Source organism: Equus asinus, chromosome X (genome assembly GCF_041296235.1).
Source record: "Equus asinus isolate D_3611 breed Donkey chromosome X, EquAss-T2T_v2, whole genome shotgun sequence".
Taxonomy (NCBI): domain Eukaryota; kingdom Metazoa; phylum Chordata; class Mammalia; order Perissodactyla; family Equidae; genus Equus; species Equus asinus.
Window position 1 is genome coordinate 56215451 of NC_091820.1, and position 23374 is coordinate 56238824.

Consider the following 23374-nt stretch of genomic DNA (forward strand, 5'->3'; position numbering starts at 1 on the left):
TGGATAACTTGAATCTAATCATGAAGAAACATAAGATAAACCTCAAATGAGGAACTTTCAGTTAAAACAAGGTGGAAAGCTACTGTATTCTTCCAAAATGTTAATGACACAGGAGTCAAAGAAAGGCTGTGGAAATAAATGTTCCAGATTATGGGAGACTAAAGAGACATGACACACAATGCAACACCTGATCCTAGACTAATCCTATAATAGAGAGAGAAAATGCTATAAAGTTCATTATTGAGGGTATATAATATATATCCTCAATATATATATGGATATATTATGAACTATATTCCCTCAATAATATGGAAAGAAAGAGTGAGTGCACAAAATATTAATAACAGGTGAACCTGGGTAAAGTACATACAGGTGTTCTTTGAACTATTCTTATTCTTTCAACTTTTCTGTAAGTTTGAAATTATCTCTAAATAAAACTTTTTTAAGCGTATACTGGTCACTGAAATCCTAATGCACCCAATTCAGCTATGTCCAGGATCAATAATTAGGCTATTAAATGTGATATGTCAGGAGCAATGCAGGTGAGCAATTATTGCTATAAAAACTGCAACTTCTGCATCCAGTGAACGAAGAGACATGCTGGCAAGAAGCCATATAGCCAGTATGCAACCTCCTCAGTTCTCCTGGTCCCCGGTTTTCATTTGGACTTGCATCTTAGCAAATACAAAAAAAGAAAAAAAGGATGCAACTTTTGAAAATGTTCAAGTCTATTAATATTTTTAAATTAAAAAAATTTAATGTTTGTATAATTTGGATATTAACCCCTTATCTGATGTATGGTTTGCAAATATCTTCTCCCAATTGTTAGGTTGTCTTTTCGTTTTGTTGATGGTTTCCTTTGCTGTGCAGAAACTTTTCAGTTTGATGTAGTCCCATTTGTTCATTTTTTCTTTTGTTTCCCTTGCCCGGTCAGACATGTTACTTGAAAATATCCTGCTAAGACAGATGTCAAAGAGCACACTGCCTATGTTTTCTTCTAGAAGTTTCATGGTTTCGGGTCTTACATTCAAGTCCTTAAGCCATTTTGAATTGATTTTTGTGCATGGTGTAAGGGAATGGATACATCAGATAAGGGGTTAATATCCAAATTATACAAAGAACTCATACAGCTCAACAACAAAAAAACCAACAACCCAATTAAAAAATGGGCAAAAGATCTGAACAGAGATTTCTCCAAAGAAGATATACGGATGGCCATGAGGCATATGAAAAGATGCTCAACATCATTAGCTATCAGGGAAATGCAAATCAAAACTACAATGAGGTATCACCTCACTCTGGTCAGAATGGCTATAATTAACAAGACAGGAAACAACAAATGTTGGAGAGGATGTGGAGAGATGGGAACCCTTGTACACTGCTGGTGGGAGCGCAAATTGGTGCAGCCACTATGGAAAGCAGTACGGAGTATCCTCAGAAAATTAAGAATAGATCTACCATATGATCCAGCTATCCCACTGCTGGGTATTTATCCAAAGAACTTGAAAATGCAAAGGCATAAAGATACCTGCACCCCGGGGCTGGCCCCATGGCCGAGTGGTTAAGTTCGCGCGCTCTGCTGCAGGTGGCCCAGTGTTTCGTTGGTTCGAATCCTGGGCACGGACATGGCACTGCTCATCAAGCCACGCTGAGGCGGCGTCCCACATGCCACAACTAGAAGGACCCACAGCGAAGAATATACAACTATGTACTGGGGGGTTTGGGGGAGAAAAAGGAAAAAAATAAAATCTTTAAAAAAAAAGATACCTGCACCCCTATGTTCATTGCAGCATTACACACAATAGCCAAGACTTGGAAGCAACCTAGGTGCCCATCAAGGGACGAATGGATAAAGAAGATGTGGTATATATACACAATGGAATACTACTCAGCCGTAAGAAACGATGAAATCCGGCCATTTGGACAACATGGATGGACCTTGAGGGTATTATGATGAGTGAAATAAGTCAGAGGGAGAAAGTCAAATACCGTATGATCTCACTCATAAGTAGAAGATAAAAACAACAACAAACAAACACATAGCAATGGAGAATGGATTGGTGGTTACCATGGGGGAAGGGAGGGGACGGCAAAAGGGATGATTGGGCTCACATGTGAGGGGATGGACTATAATTAGTTTTTGGGTGGTGAACATGATATAATCTACACAGAGTTCGAAATATATTATGATGTACATCCAAAAGCTATATAATGTTATAACCCAATGTTAGTGCAATTAAAAAAAATTTAATGTTAAAGCAGTATTTCAGCATTAAATAACCCCATTGACATGACATAAATTTCAAGAAAATATAATTCAAGTAAATGGTCTCTTTGGGCAACTTAATATTCTGGTTAATTGAACTACTTATTTTCATGCCTCCAACCTGGTTGAAAAAAATCTTTCTAAAATGTATCTGTATATTTAATTGCCTTATTGAGTAAAATACATTGATCTTAATTGGATCTCCTTTTAAACAGTCATCAGCCTATCAGTGTTCCTTGTCCAGGAATGTAAAGGTATGCAGGTGTATGTACATACATATGTATGTATGTATGTATAAGTATGAGTATGAGCTGCAAGTGAACCACTGATGTTTCTCAAACTAATCCCATTATTTGCCTATTTTACCATCATTTCCTTGTTTTTTTTTTGATGAGGAAGATTGGCTCTGAGCTAACACCTGTTGCCTCTTTTTGCTTGAGGAGGATTGTCCCTGTGCTAACATCAGTGCCAATCTTCCTCTGTTTTGTACATAGGACATCACCACGGCATGGTTTGAGGAGCAGCATGTAGGTCCATGCCCTGGATCTGAACCAGCGAACCCCGGGCCGCCTAAGCAGAGCTCACGAACTTAACTACCACACCATCAGACCAGCCTCATCATTTCCTTCTTTATCCTATAAACTCATAGAAAAAGAGAACCCTTTCTGTTTCATACAAAAGAAAATTTTTTTCAAAAATATCTTGTCAAATAAGTATATTTTTCCTTTCTGTGCTGCAGAAGATACTGTAACAACCTGTTGTTTAAAAAAAACAAGAATACTGAAGCAAATGTCTAAACTGGATTTCAAAATGTGAATCAAAGCTTTAAAAAATTCATTAAGCTAATATTCAAAAGTAAAAACCTCATACCTTGTTTGCTAGGTTTATAGCACTGAGAGCCTTATCATAATATTCTCTGTCGTCCCAATCCAAATAAGCAGTGGCTAGTAATCGTAGAACTTTAGCCTATAATTAAAAATAGAAAAAGCACACAGTCAAGGGTTAAAGCGCAACATATCAGCTGACTAGCACTCACACGGTGACAGGCATATTCTCAAACATAAGTCATCATCATGAAATAGCATTTCCTTAAGTAACCACATAATCTTAGGATATGTCTCATCATTATGCTACCCACACCAAATATTATTAAGCAATTTTATAGTAATAGCTTAAGTTTAATATAATTGTGTTAATATAATTATTTTCCTAACGGTGCTTTAGCACTAAAGTACTTTATCATCCTCACCTTAAAAATAAAGGAAACTAAGGCACAGCAATATTTAATCATCTTACTACCTACTGTATAGGTAGCACTGTATTAAGCCTCCATCAAAAAAGATAAATAAAAACACACAATCCCTCTCTCAAAGACTTTATAGCCTTTTTTGAGATTAACCAATTAGACCAAGGGTACACATACTACCATTTCAGTAGGAACAGATATACTTTCCTATAGAGAAGATTTCTCTTAACTCAGCTAAGTTTTAAAATTAATAATGTATTGCTGAATTAAGTTAGTTTCCCAGCCAGGTCTACATTGGTAAGGGGAGTAACTCTAGCCAGCAGGGACACATTTAACAACAGATTCACATTTTGAAAGAAAGAGCCCTATTTCAATGAAGAATCTGCCTCTAAGTATAATGAGGACAGTAGGACCAGGCAAAGGTGATCTTCCAACTTTTAAAAAATATGTTAAGCACATTAGGGCTTTGTGAATCTAGAGAAATGACAGGGTGTCATATCTGTGAGTTTCTTAATTCAAAAACTAAGATGAATCAAATAAGATGTGTATAATGTACTTAGTATCATTATTAGTATTGTGGAATAACTGTGAAACTTATAAACTCCTTCAGAGGACTTTTATGGAGTAAATATGACATCTCTGAGAAAGACTGTAGCTATTTCGTAATAGTAAAAGGGTCAAATAATCAGAAAGATAACACAAAATGGATGAATCTCAAAACTATTATGGTAAGTAAAAGAAGCCAGACATAAAATAGTACATACTATATGATTCCATTTATACAAAGTTCAAGAAAAGTGGAAAATGATCAATAGCAATAGAAGTCAGAAGAGTGGTTTTATCTTGGGGATAGGAACAGCTATTAACTGGAAAGGTGGCAAAGGAACTTTTGAGGGTGATGGAAATTTCTGTATCCTGATCTGTGTGGTAGTTACAAGACTATATAAATATTTTAAAACTCATCAGGCTGTACACTTAAGATTTGTGCAATTTAGTATACAGTCATGCCTCGTATAACGACGTTTCAGTCAATGACAACCCACATATACGACGGCTGTCTCATAACATTAGTACCATATAGCCTAGACCTATAGTAGGCTACACCATCTAGGTTTGTGTAAAGTACACTCTATGATGTTCGCACAATGATGAAATCGCTTAACAATGCATTTCTCAGAACGTGTCCCCATCATTAAGTGACGCATGACTGTACATAAATTATACCTCAACAAAGTACTGCTACCATGAAAGAAAAACTACTTCATAATCTTACCTCTCCATACTTTGCAATATGAATATTGCACTTCAATCACACTTAAATCCTGTCTTCTATCCTCATTTCCTCCTCCTGACATCTTCTCATCTAGATCCTTTGCCTGGTATCCCCTTTTCCCTCCCTTTTAACTGTATAGATTCCATCTACTTTTTAAGGCCTTCCTGCCAGAATGCTTCTTCAACTACTCTAGTCAACCTTGATATTCCCCTTTTCTGCATGCCCTTCTACATACTTCAGGTCAGTACCACACAGTTTTTATCATTTATTTTTCCCAAATTGTTTCACTGTACTAGCTTTTAAAATCGATTTTTGAATTTTAATGAAGTAGAAAATACATACAAAAAAGTTTAAAAATCTCAAGAGTACAGCTCTGAATTTTCACAAAGTAAACACATGTATGTTAACAACACAGAAATCAAGATATGGAGCGTTAACAGCAACAGGCTCACCTCACGCCTCTTTTCAGACACTATTCCAAACAAGGATAACCAATTACCTGACTTCCAACACTATGTATTAGTTCTACCTGCTTTGGCATTTACATCTAGGAAATCATACAGTATGTATTGCTTTATATCTTGCTTTCTTTATTCAACATTATATGTGAAAACATTCATACTGTTGCAATTACTGTAGCTCATTTATTCTCACTGCTATATAATATTCCCTTATGTGACATCATCACAATATATTTTTTATTATTTTTAACTGTGATAAAATACACACGTCATAAAATTGGCCATCTTAACCATTTTTAAGTGTATGGTTCAACAGTATTAAGTATATTCCCATTGTTGTGTAACCATCAACACCATACATCTCCAGAACTCTTTTAATCTTGCAAAATTGAAACTCTGTACCCATTAAACAATAGCTCCCCATGTTCACCTCCCTCCAAACCCCTGCAACCATCTTCTACTTTCTGGTTCTGTGAATTTGACTACTCAAGGTACCTCATTTAAGTGGAGTCACATAGCATTTGTCTTTTCGTGAATGGCTTATTTCACTTAGCATAACATCCTCAAGGTTCACTTACATTGTAGCATCTGTCAGAATTTCCTTCCTTTTAATGGATGAATAATATTTTGTTGTATTCACTTGTATTAGTTTTATCCTTCAAACATAAGCTTTTTAAGGGTAGAGGCCACAATTTATCCTTCTCTTTTATTCCCCATTTATCACATTTCTAGATATATATAGATACTTGGTTACATTTTCATTAATATATTGTAATGGTAAGAAGCCAAGATGGATATTCAAAAAATATCCCATTTTGCTATGGCATGTATTAAATTGGTTTTATATCAGATTTATTCACATAATCACACTTTGTTTGATTAAATATTCAAATTAACTTCCAAACCAAGCTCATTCTATCTGGTTGGTTAGGAGAAAACCTAGAATTTTTGAACATGCAATAATAAAAGCTAAACCTTACTTAGCCAAACATTGTTCTAAGCACTTTACATGTATTAAATTAATCTACCTGTAGGGTAGATCTTACTGGTATATCAATTTTACAGAAATCAATCCACTGAGATAGTAAATGATGTACCCAATGGATAATCTACTTACAAATGGGGGGATAGACTATTATAATTTTATAACAATAACATAAACTGTATTTCTTAAACCTACTTCTACAACATTTAACACGATCCTCACCAGCATTTCTGGCCCAATAGAATTCTTCTCCATCTTCCCAATATCATAGCTTTGGCTATCATTAAAAGAGGAAAAAAATATATATATATATATGCATATTCATTTAAAATTATATTTTTTCAAGATTATATATTACTAAGAAGACATGGTATAATTACACTTTATTCTAACTTTTCTATTTAGCATTACAACAGATTATTAGCCAATTAATACATGAAAATCAATTGTATAGAGCAATACTTTCTAACTGTAGAAAACCACAATTTCCTCAAGATGTAGATCCAATAAATCAACACTAACATTACATTATTGCTCTTTTCCATTTCGCTATATATATATTGCATTAAAATAGTTTACATGTGTATACAAGCTCTGACTTAATGGTCACATTTTAAAGTATAAGAAATATAAATATATTTTTAAAATAAAAGAAATGCAGGAGTTTTCATGGAAACAAAAGCTTTAGTAATATTTATTAACCTTCACAATACCCATGTGAGGCACTATTAGTTTCATTTTGCAGCTGAATGAACCAATTTAGCAGTTAAGTGATTTCTAATATTTCCTAGATTGGTACTGAAAATGAGAGAGAGGGGTTGGGAGTAGGGAAATTTGACTTTCAGATCTCTGCTTTCATTACCAAACCATATTATCTATGTAACATTCTGATAACCACTAATAATATATTAATACGAGCCTCCTCAGGGTTTCAAAACATAAAACTTAAAAGGCAAAAACAAAGATCACTCACCATAAAATTGGTATTCCAAGAGAGGAAGTCAGTAAAATTTTGGTGAACTGAACTAAATTGAAGACATTACTTTGAAATATTCTAAAAATAACTTTAAAGGACCCAGAACTACTAAACGGAGTTTTCAGCTTGATAACAAGGATATAATGCTGGATTCGTCATTGTAAGCCCTGTCTCATAGAGGTTTCCTTTGGTACATTAAATCTTCTACTTCCATTTTTTAAAATAAGCAATGAGGATGGAACTTCTGCAATGGTGGTATAAGAAACTCTTGGAACCTCTACCCAGTAAAATGACCATTGCCTAAAAAGACCCCATTAAAACAAACAACCATTTAAAGTCTCTGGAAATTGTCCTAAGGTCATATAGCAAATGGAAAACCATTTATTCAAAAAAGATCAACTAAATCTCAGTAAGAACAGTGAGAGTCTGTGGCATGTCAGCCACAATCTGTTCCTACCCACACCAGTTCAATGTGATGAAAGCTACTCCAGATGGGTGCTGTCAAGAAGGTGGGAATTCCCTCTCCCTCCAGTTCCTAGACTCCTACCTAGGTTATGGTTTCACCCTGGGAGAGGCAGGCTGCCAGCCTCTTTTATCCTCCCCAGGAATGTGTTTTGGAAGTGCTCTTGTGGACTGGTGCAATGAGAGGACTGGGTCTTCTTTTCCCCTCCTAGTTCTCACTCTTAGGGTAAGGACTCTACCCCAGATGTGACAGATCAAGAATACTGGGACTCAGGAGTGAGGTCAGCATCATGGTAGAGTGTGCTTTCCCGGTAATCTCTCCCCTCCACCATACAAAGAAAAAGACATTCATACTCCAACAGAGGATATCCAAACACAACACAAAACACATCTGAGAGACTGAGAGACCTATGCGGCCATACAAAAGAGGGCAGAAAGGCTGGAGCCCCCCCCCTTGGAGGAGGTAGAACGAGGTAACTGAAAACTTCACTCCCTCCCGAAAAGACTGGGATCTGGGGTCATTCTCAAGGATAGACCATATGTTGGGAAACAAGGCAAGCCTCTACAAATTTAAGAAGATTGAAATAATAACAAGCATGTTTTCCAACCACAATACCATGAAGCTAGAAATTAATTACAAGATAAAAGCTAAGAAACGGACAAAGATGTGGAGACTAGACAACAGGCTATTGAACAACCAATGGATCATTGACAAAATTAAAGGAGAAATCAAAAAATATCTGGAGAAAAATGAAAATGAAAACATACCACACCAACTCATATGGGATGCAGCAAAAGCCATATTAAGAGTGAAATTCATCGCAATACCGTCTCACCTTAACAAATAAGAAAAATCCCAAATAAGCAATCTCAAATTACACCTCACTGAATTAGAAAAAGAAGAACAAACAAAGCCCAAGGTCAGCAGAAGGAGAGAAATAATAAAAATCAGAGCAGAAACAAATGCAATTGAAAGAAAAAAGGCAGTAGAAAGGATCAATGAAACAAAGAGTTGGTTCTGTGAGGAGATAAAGAAAATTGACAAACCCCTAGCCAGACTTACAAATAAAAAAAGAGAGAAAGGTCAGATAAATAAAACTAGAAATGAAAGAGGAGAAATAACAATGGATACCACAGAAATACAAAGGATTATTATAGAATACTACGAAAAGCTGTATGCCAACAAAATGGACAATCTAGAGGAAATGGATAAATTCCTAGACTCTTACAAACTCCCAAAGCTGAACCAAAAAGAAATAGATAATCTGAATAGACCAATCACAAGTAAAGAGATTGAAACAATAATCAAAAGCATCCCCCAAAATAAAAGCCCAGGACCAGACGGCTTCCCTGGAGAATTCTACCAAACTTTCAGAGACGACTTAATACCTATCCTTCTCAAGCTATTCCAAAAAATTAGGGAAGATGGGACACTTCCTAACACATTCTACAAGGCCAACATCACGCTGATACGAAAGCCTGACAAGGACAACACACAAAAGGAAAACTACAGGCCAGTATCACTGATGAACATAGATGCAAAATTCCTCAACAAAATATTGGCAACCCAAATACAGCAATACATCAAAAAGATCATACATCGTGATCAAGTGGGATTTAAACTAGGGACACAGGGATGGTACAACATCCCCAAATCAATCAACGTAATATACCACATTAACACAATGAGGAATAAAAACCACATGATCATCTCAACAGATGCAGAAAAAGCATTTGACAAGATCCAACAGCCATTTATGATGAAAACTCAACAAAATGGGGATAGAAGGAAATTACCTCAAGATAATAAAGGCCATATATGACAAACCCACAGCCAACATCATACTCGATGGGCAAAAACTGAACGCCATCCCTCTAAAAACAGGAACAAAACAAGGAGGCCCACTATCACCACTCTTATTCAACATACTACTGGAGGCTTTGGCCAGAGCAATTAGGCAAGAGAAAGGAATAAAAGGTATCCAAATAAGCAGTGAAGCAGTGAAACTCTCACTGTTTGCAGACAACATGATCTTATACACAGAAAACCCTAAAGAATCCATCAGAAAACTATTAGAAATAATTAACAACTACAGTAAAGTTGCAGGATAAAAAAATCAACATACAAGAATCTGTCACATTTGTATACTCTAATAACAAACTTACAGAAAGAGAACTCAAGCATACAATTCCATTTACAATTGCAACAAACAGAATAAAGTATCTGGGAATAAATTTAACCAAGGAGGTGAAGGACTCATACAATGAAAACTATAAGACATGATTGAAAGAAATAGATGATGACATAAAGAGATGGAAAGAGATTCCATGCACATGAATGGGAAGAATAAACGTAGTTAAAAGGTCCATACTACCCAAAGCAATCTATAGATTCAATGCAATCCCAATCAGAATACCAATGACATTCTTCACAGAAATAGAACAGAGAATCCTAAAATTCATATGGGGCAACCAAAGACCCTGAATTGCTAAAGTGATATTAACAAAAAAGAACAAAGCTGGAGGCATCATGATCCCTGACCTCAAAATGTACTATAAAGCCACAGCTATCAAAACAGCATGGTACTGGGGCCAGCCTGGTGGCACAGTGGCTAACTTGCACATTCCACTTCAGTGGCCCAGGGTTCACCGGTTCGGATCCCGGGTGTGGACCTATGTACCACTTGGCAAGCCATGCTGTGGCAGGCGTCCCACATATAAAGTAGAGGAAGATGGGCACATATGTTAGCTCAAGGCCAGTCTTCCTCACCCAAAAAAGCAAGAGGATTGGCGGCAGATGTTAGCTCAGGGCTCATCTTCCCCCCACCGAAAAGAAACAGCATGGTACTCCTACAAAAACAGGCAGACAGATCAACAGAGCAGAACTGAAAGCCCAGAAATAAAACCGCACATCTACAGACAGCTAATCTTTGACAAAGGTGCTAAGAACTTACAATGGAAAAAAGATAGTCTCTTCAATAAATGGTGTTGGGAAAACTGGACAGCCACATGCAAAAGAATGAAACTAGACCAGTATCTCACACCCTACACAAAAATAAACTCAAAATGGATCAAAGACTTGAAGATAAGTCCTGAAACCATAAAACTCTTGGAAGATAATATAGCTAGTATACTCTTTGACAGCGAAATTAAAAGGATCTTTTCGAATACTATGTCTTCTCAGATAAGGGAAACAAAAGAAAAAAATAAACAAGTGGGACTTCACTAGACTAAAGAGCTTCTGCAAGGCAAAAGAAACTAGGATGAAAACAAAAAGACAACCCACCAATTGGGAGAAAATGTTTGCAAATCATATATCCAACAAGGGGTTAATCTCCATAATATATAAGAAACTCACACAATTGAACTACAAAAAGACAAAAAGCCTGATCAAAACATGAGCAGAGGATATCAACAGACGTTTTTCCAAAGAAGATAGACAGATGGCCAATAAACACATGAAAAGAAGTTCTACATCACTAATCATCAGGGAAAGACAAATCAAAACTACACTAAGATACTACCTTACATCTGTTAAAATGACGATAATCACTAAGACTAAAAATAACAAACATTGGAGAGGGTGTGGAGAGAAGGGAACCCTCATACACTGCTGATGGGAATGCAATCTGGTGCAGCCACTATGGAAAATATTATGGAGATTCCTTAAAAAAATAAAATTAGAAATACCATACGACTCAGCTACCCCACTACTGGGTATCTACCCAAAATATTTGAAATCAATAATCCAAAGTAACATATGCACCTCTATGTTCATTGCAGCACTATTCACAGGAGCCAAGACATGGAAGCAATCCAAATGCCCATCGACTGATGATTGGATAAAGATGATGTGGTGTATATATACACAATGGAATACTACTCAACCGTAAGAAAAGACAAAATCATCCCATTTGCAACAATATGGATGGACCTGGAGGAAATTATGCTAAGCAACATAAGCCAGACTGAGAAAGACAAACACCGTATGATTTCGCTCATATGTGGAATATAACACATGGACAGAAAACAGTTCAGTGGTTACCAGGGGAAGGGGGTGGGGGGGTGGGCACAGGGGGTGAAGGGGAGCACTTATGTGGTGACAGACAAGCAATAACATACAACCGAAATTTCACAATGATGTAAACTATTATGAACTCAATAAAAAAATGCAATTTCAAAAAAAAGAGAGAAAAGAATATTGGGACTGATTGCCTTTACTCAGGCTGGGCCATTGGGCAGAAGTTCCATGCCAGGAGGGCATGCTAAGAAAATTAGGGGCTACCATCTCCCCAACATCCACTCATAGAGCATGAGTATCACTCCAGGAGAAGCATGCCGTGTTCTTGCCCTCAACTCTAGTAGTGTGGCACAGAAGTTATGCCCAGGGGAAGAAGCAAGCAATAAAAAAGAAGAGCTCAGCATCTCTGCCTGATGGTACTGACTTTATTTGGAACAGAGTAAGAAGTTCTCGCCTAAGAGCATTGTCAAAAACAATGGAGGTCTTGGTTGTGAGCAATTAAGAGGGGGCTGGTAGTTCTATGAAAATAGCAGCAACAAGTGATATAGCAGGCCAGCCAGAGGTGTAAGAGAGAGCCAGGGAAACAGACAGCTGAGAAAACAATCCTGGGGTCACATTTGTCCCTGGGGATACAGAAGGCTATGCATATGTGCCAGGCTGCACCTACTGTGAGCAATCAGACGGAGATGCAGGGCAGACTAGAAAGCATTCCTCAAGGCATACACAGATCCATCAGCAAAGAGCCTTGAGCCTGAGTGGCTCAAGAGGCTTAAGCAGAACCTCTAACCAAATACTGACTGAAAATTAAGCTACTCTGATCCAGGGGTTATGGTAAGGAAGCCAGGCTTAAAAATCAAATCACACTTCCAGTTTTTGGTTCCACATGTAATGAGCTTGGAAGTCACTACTCCGTTGTAACAAGAAGTAAAAAGCTGAAAAGACTAAAACATCAAAAACCATTCCTGGATCTATAGGAGAGGGGAGGACAGAGGGCAAATCACTGCCCTCAAGATTGGAGAGACAGACAGGCAAATATAAGGAGTTGCAGCTTACCACAGGAGAGATACACGAGCAGCAACTGCCAAGGGAACCAGTGCCAGGGCAGGAAATTGTGAACTGTAATTGACACTGTTGGAGCCTCAATGTGGGCAAGTCTGAGAGTTAAAAACTACAGAAGGACATAGTCATAGAGGGGCATCCACAATATTGTCAGATTTATCTCCAGGAGTTCAACCACATTCTTGTAATATATATCAGAGAAAAATCCCCTTGGGCTTTGGCAGGAAGAGGTGAAAAGGAACCATGATGAAATACCCCAGAGGATTCTGTTCTTCTTAAAGAGGCCTGCCCTCAGGGGAAACTAGTTAACTAGTGACTAAATTTATTATCAGCGCCTACCTGACTTGGGGAAGAGAAATACTCAACCTCAGCCTACTCTAGCCATTCTGTACCACCTAAGTGGGGAGAAAAAAAAAACTGAGAAACACTTGTGAAGTTCACAGTTCAGAAGCATAGGCACACCAAAAGACTGAGAACTAATCAAAGGACTAGAACTCTTCCCCTCCCCACACACCTAACCACCACATTACTAAAGGCTTATTTACAGCAGTTCCTTTTAACTCAGCACATCATGTCCAGCTATCAAGAAAAAAATTACAAGGCATACCAAAAGGCAAAAAACACAATCCGAAGAGACAAAGCAAGCATCAGAACCAGACATGGCAGGGATGTTGGAATTATCAGGCCAGGAATTTACAATAATTATGACAAATATGCTAAGGGCTCTAATGGATAAAGTAGACAGATGGGCAATGTAAGCAGAGAAATGGAACTCCTAAGCAAGCACCAAAAAGAAATGTTAGAGATAAAAAAAAAACACTGTAACAGACATGAAGAATGTCTTTGATAGGCTTTTTAAAAACTGGACATGGCTAACAAAAGAATATGTGAGCAAGAGGATATACCAACAGAATCCTTAGAAAACAGAAAAGCAAAGGGAATAAAGACTGAAAAAAACAGAATATCCAAGGACCGTGGGACAACTACAAACGGTGTAACATTAGTGTAATGGGAATACCAGAAGGAGAAAAAGAGAGAAAGGAAAAGAAGAAATATTTGAAACAATAATGACTGAGAATTTCCCCCAAATTAATGTCTGATACCAAATCACAGATCAGTAAGCTCAGAAAACACCAAGAAGGATGAATACCAAAAAAACCGCACCTAAGAATATCATTTTCAAATTATAGAAAATAGAAGAAAAAGAAAAAATCCCAAAACAAGTCAGAAGAAAAAAATACCTTATTATAAAAATGCAAATATAAGAATTACAGCCAACTTCTCAGAAACCATGCAAGCAAGAAGAGAGTGAAGTGAAATACTCAAAGTATTGAGAGAAAAATACCACAAACCTACAATTCTACACCCTGTGAAAATATCATTCAAAAGTAAAGAAGAAATAAAGACATTTTCAGACAAACAAAAACTGAGGAAATCTGTTGCCAGTAGATTGGTCTTGCAAGAAATGTTAAGATGGTGATGTCAGCAACATGATTGAGTGACCTATTCCCTTAATCTCTCCCCCTTTCAACTACAAGTAAATGGACATTCATTGACTAACAGGGAATACCCACACAGCACAGCAGGGCACCTGAGAGACCCAGGCAGCTATACATCTGAGGGTGGATGGACTGGGCCCCCAGGAAGTAGCGGAGATAGGTGAGCACTCCTCGACCCTTCCCTAGCAGCCCTGTGCACACACACAAATGCTTTCCCAGCTGCTATGAGTGCCCATGGTGCCACTGGACTCCCACAAGTGGGAACATGCCTTGGCATGACTGTAAGAAGAGGCAGTAGCAGCCCTGAGCCCATGTGTGAACACTGGCCCCGGCTAGTGAGAGAGCCCATTATGCTACTGTGGTCCCAATGAGTGGTGAAGGCTTGGACCCAGTGAAGAAGCCCCTTCCACCAAGCATAGCAGCTAGTGTGACCATAAGAAGAGGTGGCAACAGATCTACACATGCACAAATGAGTTCCCAGCCAGCGAGAGTGTCCATGGGACTGCTGTGGCCCCAGAAGTGTGAATACAACTCAGCGTGACTGTAAGAAGAGGCAGTAGCAGATCTGAGGTGACATGCAAACACTTTGCCGGCCAGTGGGAGCACCTACCACACCTGCACAAATTCCAACAGATGTGGTGAGATCAGAAACACAGATCCTGCTTCCTCCTAGCAGTAGAACGTGGAATCGGTGACCTAATACTACCACAAATGCACAGGCAAAGGATTAGTTCATCAAATATCATGAGAAACTCCAGCAACAATTCAGAGCAGGAGGAAAATGATGTTTCCAGAATCCAACCCTGAAGTGAAATAAATTTACAATCTAAATGACAGAGATACAACCAGAAAACCAGAGGGACAGCCTAGCCTCCCTGTGCACCTGCAGCAAGACCAACCCTGCCACAACAGAAGGACACACTTAGCCCATACAAGGGACACTCTCAGGACATTTGAACAGGTGATGACAGGGAAGCACACAGCTGGGCCTCATAGGGCATCTCTTACATAAGGCCACCTCTCCAAGATCAGGAGATGTAGCTGACCTACCTAATATGTAGATACAAGCACATAGAAAGAGGTAAAATGAGGAGAGAAAGGAATATGTTCTAAGTAAGGGAACAGGACAAAACCCCCAGAAAAGAAGTAAACAAAACAGAGATAAACAATCTACATGACAAAGGGTACAACCTAACACTCATAAGGATGCTCACTGATCCTGGGAGAAGCATGGATAAACTCAGTGAGAACTTCAAGAAACAATTGGAAAATATAAAAAAGAAGCAATCAGAAGTGAAGAATACAATACTAGAAATGAAAAATTCACTAGAGGGACACAAGCAGAGTAGATGATAAAGAAAAAAAGATCAGTGAGTCTGGACAAAAGGCTACAGGGAATCACCCAAGGAACAGGTAAAAGAAAAAGAATTTAAAAGAACAAGGACAGCCTAAGTGACATCTGGGACAACATCAAGTGCATTAACATCCATATTTTATAGGTGTCCCAGAAGGAGAAGAGAGAGACAAAGGGGCAGAGAATCTATTTGAAGAAATAATAGCTGAAAACTTTCCTAACCTAAGAAAGAAAACAGACATCCAGGTAGAGGAAGCATAAGGAGCACCAAACAAGATGAACCCAAAGAGGCCAACACCAAGACACATTGGAATTAAAATGTCAAGAATTAAAGATAAAGAGAAAATCCTAAAAGTTTCAAGAGAAAGGAAACAAGTTAGATATAAAGGAAACCCCATATGGCTATCAGATGACTTCTCAGCAAGAAAGCTTACAGGCTAAAATGGAGTAGCATGATATATTTAAAGTGCTGAAAGGAAAGACCCTACAGCCAAAAATAATCTACCCAGGAGGTTATCATTCAGAATGGAAGGAGAGATAAAGAATTTCCCAAACAACAAAAAACTAAAGGAGTTTATCATCAAGAAACAAGCCTTGTAAGAAGTGCTAAAGGGACTTAACTAAGTGGAAAAGAAAAGACCACAAATAGGAATAAGAAAATCATCCAAAACAAAACTAATAAAATCACTAGGAAAGGCAAATACAGTAAAAGTAGAAGATCAACCACCTACGAAGCTAACATGAAGGTCAAAAGACAAAAGAAATAAAATTAACTGTTTCCATGATAAGGCAGTACTGGATACACATGCACAAAAAAAGAGGTTAGATATGATATCAAAAACATAAAATGGGGGAGGAGGAGAGCAAAGAGTAGACATTTTACCAAGAGGTCAAACATAAGGACCACCAAATGAATACAGATTGCTATATATGTAGGTTATTATATATGAACCTCATGGTAATCAGGAAACAGAAACCTAGAAAAAAATGCAAAAAATTAAGAGAAACAAACCAAAACATAATACTGAAGAAAGCAGTCAAATTTCAAGGGAAAAGAGCAAAAGAAGAAGAAAACAGGGAAGAACTACTAGAACAACCAGAAAAAAAGTAACAAAACGGTAATAAGTACATTCTTATCAATAGCTATTTTAAATGTAAATGAACTAAATGCTCCAGTCAAAAGGCATACAGTGACCAATTGGATAAAAAACCAAGACCCATGTATGGTGTATACAAGAGACACACTTCAGACCTAAAGACACTCATAAACTGAAAGTCAAGGGATGGAAAAAGATACTCCATGCAAATGACAATGAAAAGAAAGCTGGGGTGGCAATACTTATATCAGACAAATTAGACTTTAAGACAAAAATTGTAACAAGTGACAATAAGGGCGCTACAGAATGATAAAGGGAACAATCCAACAAGAGGATTTAACACTTGTAAATATCTATGCACTCAACATAGGAGCACCTAAATATATAAGACAATTATTAACAGACATAAAATTAGAAATAGACAGCAATGTAAAATAGTAGGGGACTTTAACACTCCACTTACATCAATGGATAGATCATCCAAACAGAAGATCAATGAGGAAACATCAGCCTTAAATGACACATTAGACCAGATGGACTTAATAGATATACACAGAACATTCCATCTAAAAACCACAGAAGACACATCCTTTTCAAACGCAAATGGAACATTCTCCAGGATAGATCACATATTAGGCCACAAAACAAGTCTCAATACATTTAAGAAGACTGAAAGAAAATGTAAAATTTTTCCTGACCACAATGGTATGAAACAAGAAATCAACTACAGGAAGAAATTCGGGAAAGCCATAAATATGTGGAGATTAAACAAAATGTTACTGAACAACAATTGAGTCAATGAAGAAATCAGAGGAGAAGTCAAAAATCCCTGGAGACAAATGAAAATGACAATATGATATGCCAAAAGTTATTGGATAAAACAAAAGTGGTCCTAAGAGGGAAGTTTATAGCAATACAGGCCTTATCTCAATAAATAAGAAAAATCTCAAATAAACAATCTAACAGTGCACCTAAAGGAACTGGAAAAAGAAGAATAAACAAAGCCCCAAATCAGTATAAGGAGGGCAATAATAAAAATCAGAGCAAAAATAAGTAAAATAGAGACTAAAAAACACTAGAAAAAAAATCAATGAGGGCCCAGCCCATGGCCTAGTGATTAAGTTCACGTACTCCGCTTCAGCAGCCCAGGGTTTCGCTGGTTCGAATCCAGGCGTGGACACAGCACCGCTCATCAGGCCATGCTGAGGCGGCACCCCACATGCCACAACTAGAAGGATACACAACTGTGTACTGGGGGGCTTTGGGAGAAAAAGGAAAAAATTTTTAAAAAATCTTTAAAAAAAAAATCAATGAAACCAAAAGCTAGTGCTTTGAAAACATGAACAAAATTGACAAACCTTTAGCTAGACTCACCAAGAAAAAAAGAGAGAAGGCTCAAATAAATACAATTAGAAATGAAAGAGGAGAAATGAAAAAAGACACCTCAGAAATACAAAAGATTATAAGGGAATACTACATAAAGTTATATGCCAACAAATTTACTTTTAATCTGTATGTCTTTATATTTAAAGTGGGTTTCTTCGGGCCAGCATGACGGTGTAGTGGTTAAGTTCATGCACTCCACTTTGGCAGCCCAGGGTTCACTGTTTTGGATCTTGGGCATGGACCTACACACCACTTATCAAGCCATGCTGTGACAGGAGATTCATATATAAAATGGAGGAAGATGGGCACAGATGTTAGGTCAGGGATAATCTTCCTCAGCAACAAAAGAGGAGGATTGGCGGCAGATGTTAGCTCAGGGCTAATCTTCCTCAAAAGAAAAGAAAAGAATAAAACAAATTGGATAACCTAAAAGAAATGGATAAATTCTTAGAATCACACAACCTTCAAAAACTGAATCAAGAAGAAATAGAGAATTTGAACAGATCAATCACCAGTAAGGAGATCAAAACAGTAATCAAAAACATCCCAAAAAACATCCCAAAAAAGTCCAGGACGAGAGGGGTTTGCCAGTGAATTCTACCAAACATTCAAAGAAGACTTAATATATATCCGTCTCAAACTCATCCAAAAAGTTGAAGAGGGGAAGTTTCCTAACTCATTCTACGAAGCCAACATTACCCTGATACCAAAACGAGACAAGAACAACACAAAAAAAGATAATTACAGGCCAATCACTGATGAACATTGATGCAAAATTCCTCAACAAAATACTAGCAAATTGAATACAACAATACATTTAAAAGATCATACAACATGATCAAGTGGTATTTATTCTCAGGATGCAGGGATGGTTCAACATCTGTAAATCAATCAATGTGATACTCCACACTAAAAAAATAAAGAATAAAAATCACATGAGCATCTCAAGAGACGCAGAGAAAGTTTTTGACAAGATACAGAATCCACTTATGATAAAATCTCTAAATAAAATGGATATAGAAGGAAAGAATCTCAACATAAAAAGGACAGGTATGATAAACCCACAGCTAATATCATTTTTAATGGAGAGAAACTGAAAGCTATCCCTCTAAGAACGGGAACCAGACAAGGATGCCCACTTTCACCACTCTTATTTAACATAGTATTGGAAGTCTTAGCCAGAACAATCAGGCAAGAAAAAGAAACAAATGGGATCCAAATTGGAAAGGAAGAAGTGAAACTGTCACTATTTGCAGACAACATGATTTTATAGATAGAACATCCTAGACAATCCACTGAAAGACTTTTAGAAATAACAAATGAATATGGTAAAGCTGCAAGACACAAAATCAACATGCAAAAATCAGTCACATTTCTATACACTAACAATGAAGTAGCAGAAAGAGAAATTAAGAATATTATCCCATTTAAAATTGCAACAAAAAGAATAAAATGCCTAGGAATAAACTTAACCGAAGAGGTGAAACGCTTGTACACTGAAAATTATAAAACACTGTTGAAAGAAACTGAAGAAGACACAAAGAAATGGAAGATATTCCATGCTCTTAGAGTGGAAGAATTAACAGAGTTAAGATGTCCAAACTTCCTAAAGCAATCTACAGATTCAATGCAATCCCTATCAAAGTTCCAACAACATTTTTCACAGAATAGAGCACAGAATTCTAAAATTTATATGGAACAAAAGACCCTGGATAGCCAAAGCAATCCTGAGAAAAAAGAATAAAGCTGGAGGTATCACACTCCCTGATTTCAAAATACACTACAAAGCCATAGTAATCAAAAAAGCAAGGTACTGGCACAAAAACAGACACACAGGTCAATGTAACAAAATCAAGAGCCCAGAAATAAACCCACACATCTATGGACAGCTAATTTTCGACAAGGTTGCCAAGAACATACAATGGAGAAAGGAAAGTCTCTTCAATAAATGGTGTTGGGAAAACTGGACAGTCATATACAAAAGAATGAAAGTAGACCATTATCTTACACCATACACAAAAATTAACTTAAAATGGATTAAAGACTTGAAGGTAAGACCTGGAACAATGAAACGTATAGAAGAAAACAGGCAGTACACTCTTTGACATTGGTCTTAGCAGCACATTTTCAAGTAGCATGTCTGACCAGGCAAAAGAAACAATAGAAAAAAATAAACAAATTGGACTACATCAAACTAAAAAGCTTCTGCATGGTAAAGGAAAGCATCAACAAAATGAAAAGACAGCCTAACAACTAGGAGAAGATATTTGTAAACCAGATATCTGATAAGGAGTTAATATCCAAAATATATAAAGAACTCACACATATCAACAACAAAAAAGCTAACAACCCAATTAAAAAATGGACAAAAGATCTGAACAGACATTTCTCCAAAGAAGATGTACAGATGGCCCACAGGCACATGAAAAGATGTTCAACATCATTAACTATTAGGAAAATGCAAATCAAAGTACAATGAGATATCACCTCGCTCTGCTCAGAATGGCTATAATTAACAAGACAGGAAACAATAAGTGTTGGAGAGGATGTGGAGAGAAGGGAACTCTCATACACTGCTGGTGGGTGGGAGTGCAAACTGGTGCAGCCACTATGGAAAACAGTATGGAGATTCCTCAAAAAGTTAAGAATAGAACTACTATATGATCTAGCTAGTCCACTGCTGAGTATTTATCCAAAGAACACAAAAACATGAATGCATAAAGATGCATGCACCCCTATGTTCATTGCTTCATTATTCACAATAGCCAAGAGTTGGAAGCATCCTAGGTGCCCATAAAGGGACAAATGGGTAAAGGAGATGTGGTATATATACACAATGGAATACTACTCAGCCACAAGAAACAATGAAATCCAGCCATTAGTGACAACATGGACAGAACTTGAGGGAATTATGCTACGTGAAAGAAGTCAGAGGGAGAAAGTCAAATACCATATGATGTCACTCATAAGTAGAAGATAAAATCAATGATAAATCAACACAGGGGAACAGAGATTAGATTGTTGCTTACCAGAGGGGAAGGGGGGAGGGAGGAGGGCGAAAAGAGTGATTAGGCCCACGTGTGTGGAGATGGATTGTAATTAGTCTTTGGGTGGTGAATATGATGTAATCTACACAGAAATTAAAATATAATAGTGTACACCTGAAAGTTATATAATGTTATAAACCAATGTTACTGCAATAAAAAATGAACAAAGAAAGAAAAAATGTTTTAAAAGTCACAAAAAAAAGGAGAAACACCATATAATCCAGCTATCCCACTACTGGGGATTTTTCCAAATAACTTGAAATCAACAATACAAAGAAACTTATGCACCCCTATGTTCACTGCAGCATTATTCACAATTGTCAAGACGTGGAAGCAACCCAAATGCCCTTCCATGGATAAATGGATAAAGAAGTTGTGGTATATATATATATATCTATATATATGCACAATAGAATACTACTCAGCCTTAAAAAAAGACAAAACCATCCCATTTACCACAACATGAATGGATCTTGAGGGTATGATGTTAAGAAAAACAAGCCAGGCAGAGAAAGACGAATAGTGCGTGATTTCCCTCATATGTGGAAGATAAACAAACACATGGATAAAGAGAACAGATTAGTGGTTACCAGAGGGGAAGGGGGCTTGAGGATAAACTAAAGGGGTAAAGGGGTACATATGTATGGTGACAGGTAAAAATTAGACTACTGGTTGTGAGCACAATGCAGTCTATACAGAAATTGATAAATAATAATGCACACCTGAAATTACACAACGTTACAAACCATTATGATCTCAATAAAATAATTGAAAAAAAAACCCAAAATGTTAAGAGAAGTACTTTAAAGAGAAGGGAAATTATATAGGTGAAAAACTTGGATGTACATAAATCAAGGAAGAGCATTGAATAAGTAGTGAAGTTAACTAAACTCTATCTCTATGAGGAGGCACAAATCCACGACATCAAGCAGTATGAAAAGAATATATTAAATCTCCAGAACAGAAGGAAAATGGCAAGTACCCAGAAAACAACCCCAAAGACAATGAAACCTATAACCTAAATGACAATGAATTCAAAATAGACATCATTAAAAAACTCAATGAGTTAAAAGAGAATACAGATAGACAACTCAACAAGTTCAGAAGCTATGTCACAAAAGAGCTTGATACTATAAAGAAGAATCAATCAGAAATATTGGAGATGAAGAACACAATGGAGGAGATTAAGAAAAATCTGGACGCTCTGGACAGTAGGGTCAATAATATGGAGGACAGAATTAGCAATTTGGAGGAAAGGAATATAGAAATGCTGCAGATAGAGAAGGAGAGAGAACTAAGACTAAAAAGAAATGAAGAAACTCTCTGAGAAATATCTGACTCAATTAGGAGATGCAACATAAAGATTATAGGTATCCCAGAGGGAGAAGAGGAGAAGGGGGCAGCAAGCCTGTTCAAAGAAATAATGGCTGAGAACTTCCCAAACCTGGGGAGAGAGATGGAACTCCATGTGACAGAAGCTAATCTCCAAGCTTCACCAATGTAAAAGACCAAGCCCAAGGCATATAATAGTGAAGCTTGCAAAAGTCAACAACAAAGAGAAAATACTAAGGGCAGCAAGGCAGAAAAAAATAACCTACAAAGGAACCCCCATAAGGTTGTCAGCAGATTTCTCAGCAGATACCTTACAAGCTAGAAGAGAGTGGAATGATATATTCAAAACTCTGAAGGACAAAAACTTGCAGCCAAGAATACTCTATCCAGCAAAAATACCCTTCAAATATGATGGAGAAATAAAAACTTTCCCAGATAAACAAAAGTTAAGGGAGTTCATTGCCACAAGTAGTGAAGGTAAAATAAAAGCTTTTCTTTTTCTTACTCTTAATTGATCTAACAGATAACAGTTTGTTCAACATCATAAGTAACTATGTATTTAATTGTGTATGCTTATTTGTATATCTTATGTGTATATATATGCTTAGAATAAAGTGAAATAAATGACAGCAATAATACAATGGATGGGAGGGAGGAATTGATATTTTAAGGGATTCATACTACCCAAGAAGTGGTATAGTGTTATTTGAAAGAGGACTTGGATTCGTTGTAAATATGTATTGCAAACTCTAGGGCAACCAATAAAAAAGGTTTAGAAAAAGAAGTATAATCTATACATTATGAAAGGAGAGAAACTGAAATCATATAAAGTACTCAACTAAAACCAGAAAAGGGAGAAAAATAGTGGAAGATAACAATGGGAAAAAAGAACAAGAGCAATAAATAGAAA

At 37.0% G+C, this 23374-nt stretch overlaps 1 protein-coding gene across 1 annotated transcript in view; it reads right to left on the reverse strand.

Moving 5' to 3' along the window:
- The window catches only part of TEX11 (testis expressed 11), a 371261-nt gene that overhangs the window by 205054 nt on the left and 142833 nt on the right, over nucleotides 1-23374 (reverse strand). The window contains exons 10-11 of the mRNA XM_044764084.2: nucleotides 6454-6508; nucleotides 3137-3232 (exon numbers count right to left, since the gene is read on the reverse strand). Coding sequence (XP_044620019.1) covers nucleotides 3137-3232; nucleotides 6454-6508 — 151 coding nt within the window. The remainder of the gene's footprint in view (nucleotides 1-3136; nucleotides 3233-6453; nucleotides 6509-23374) is intronic.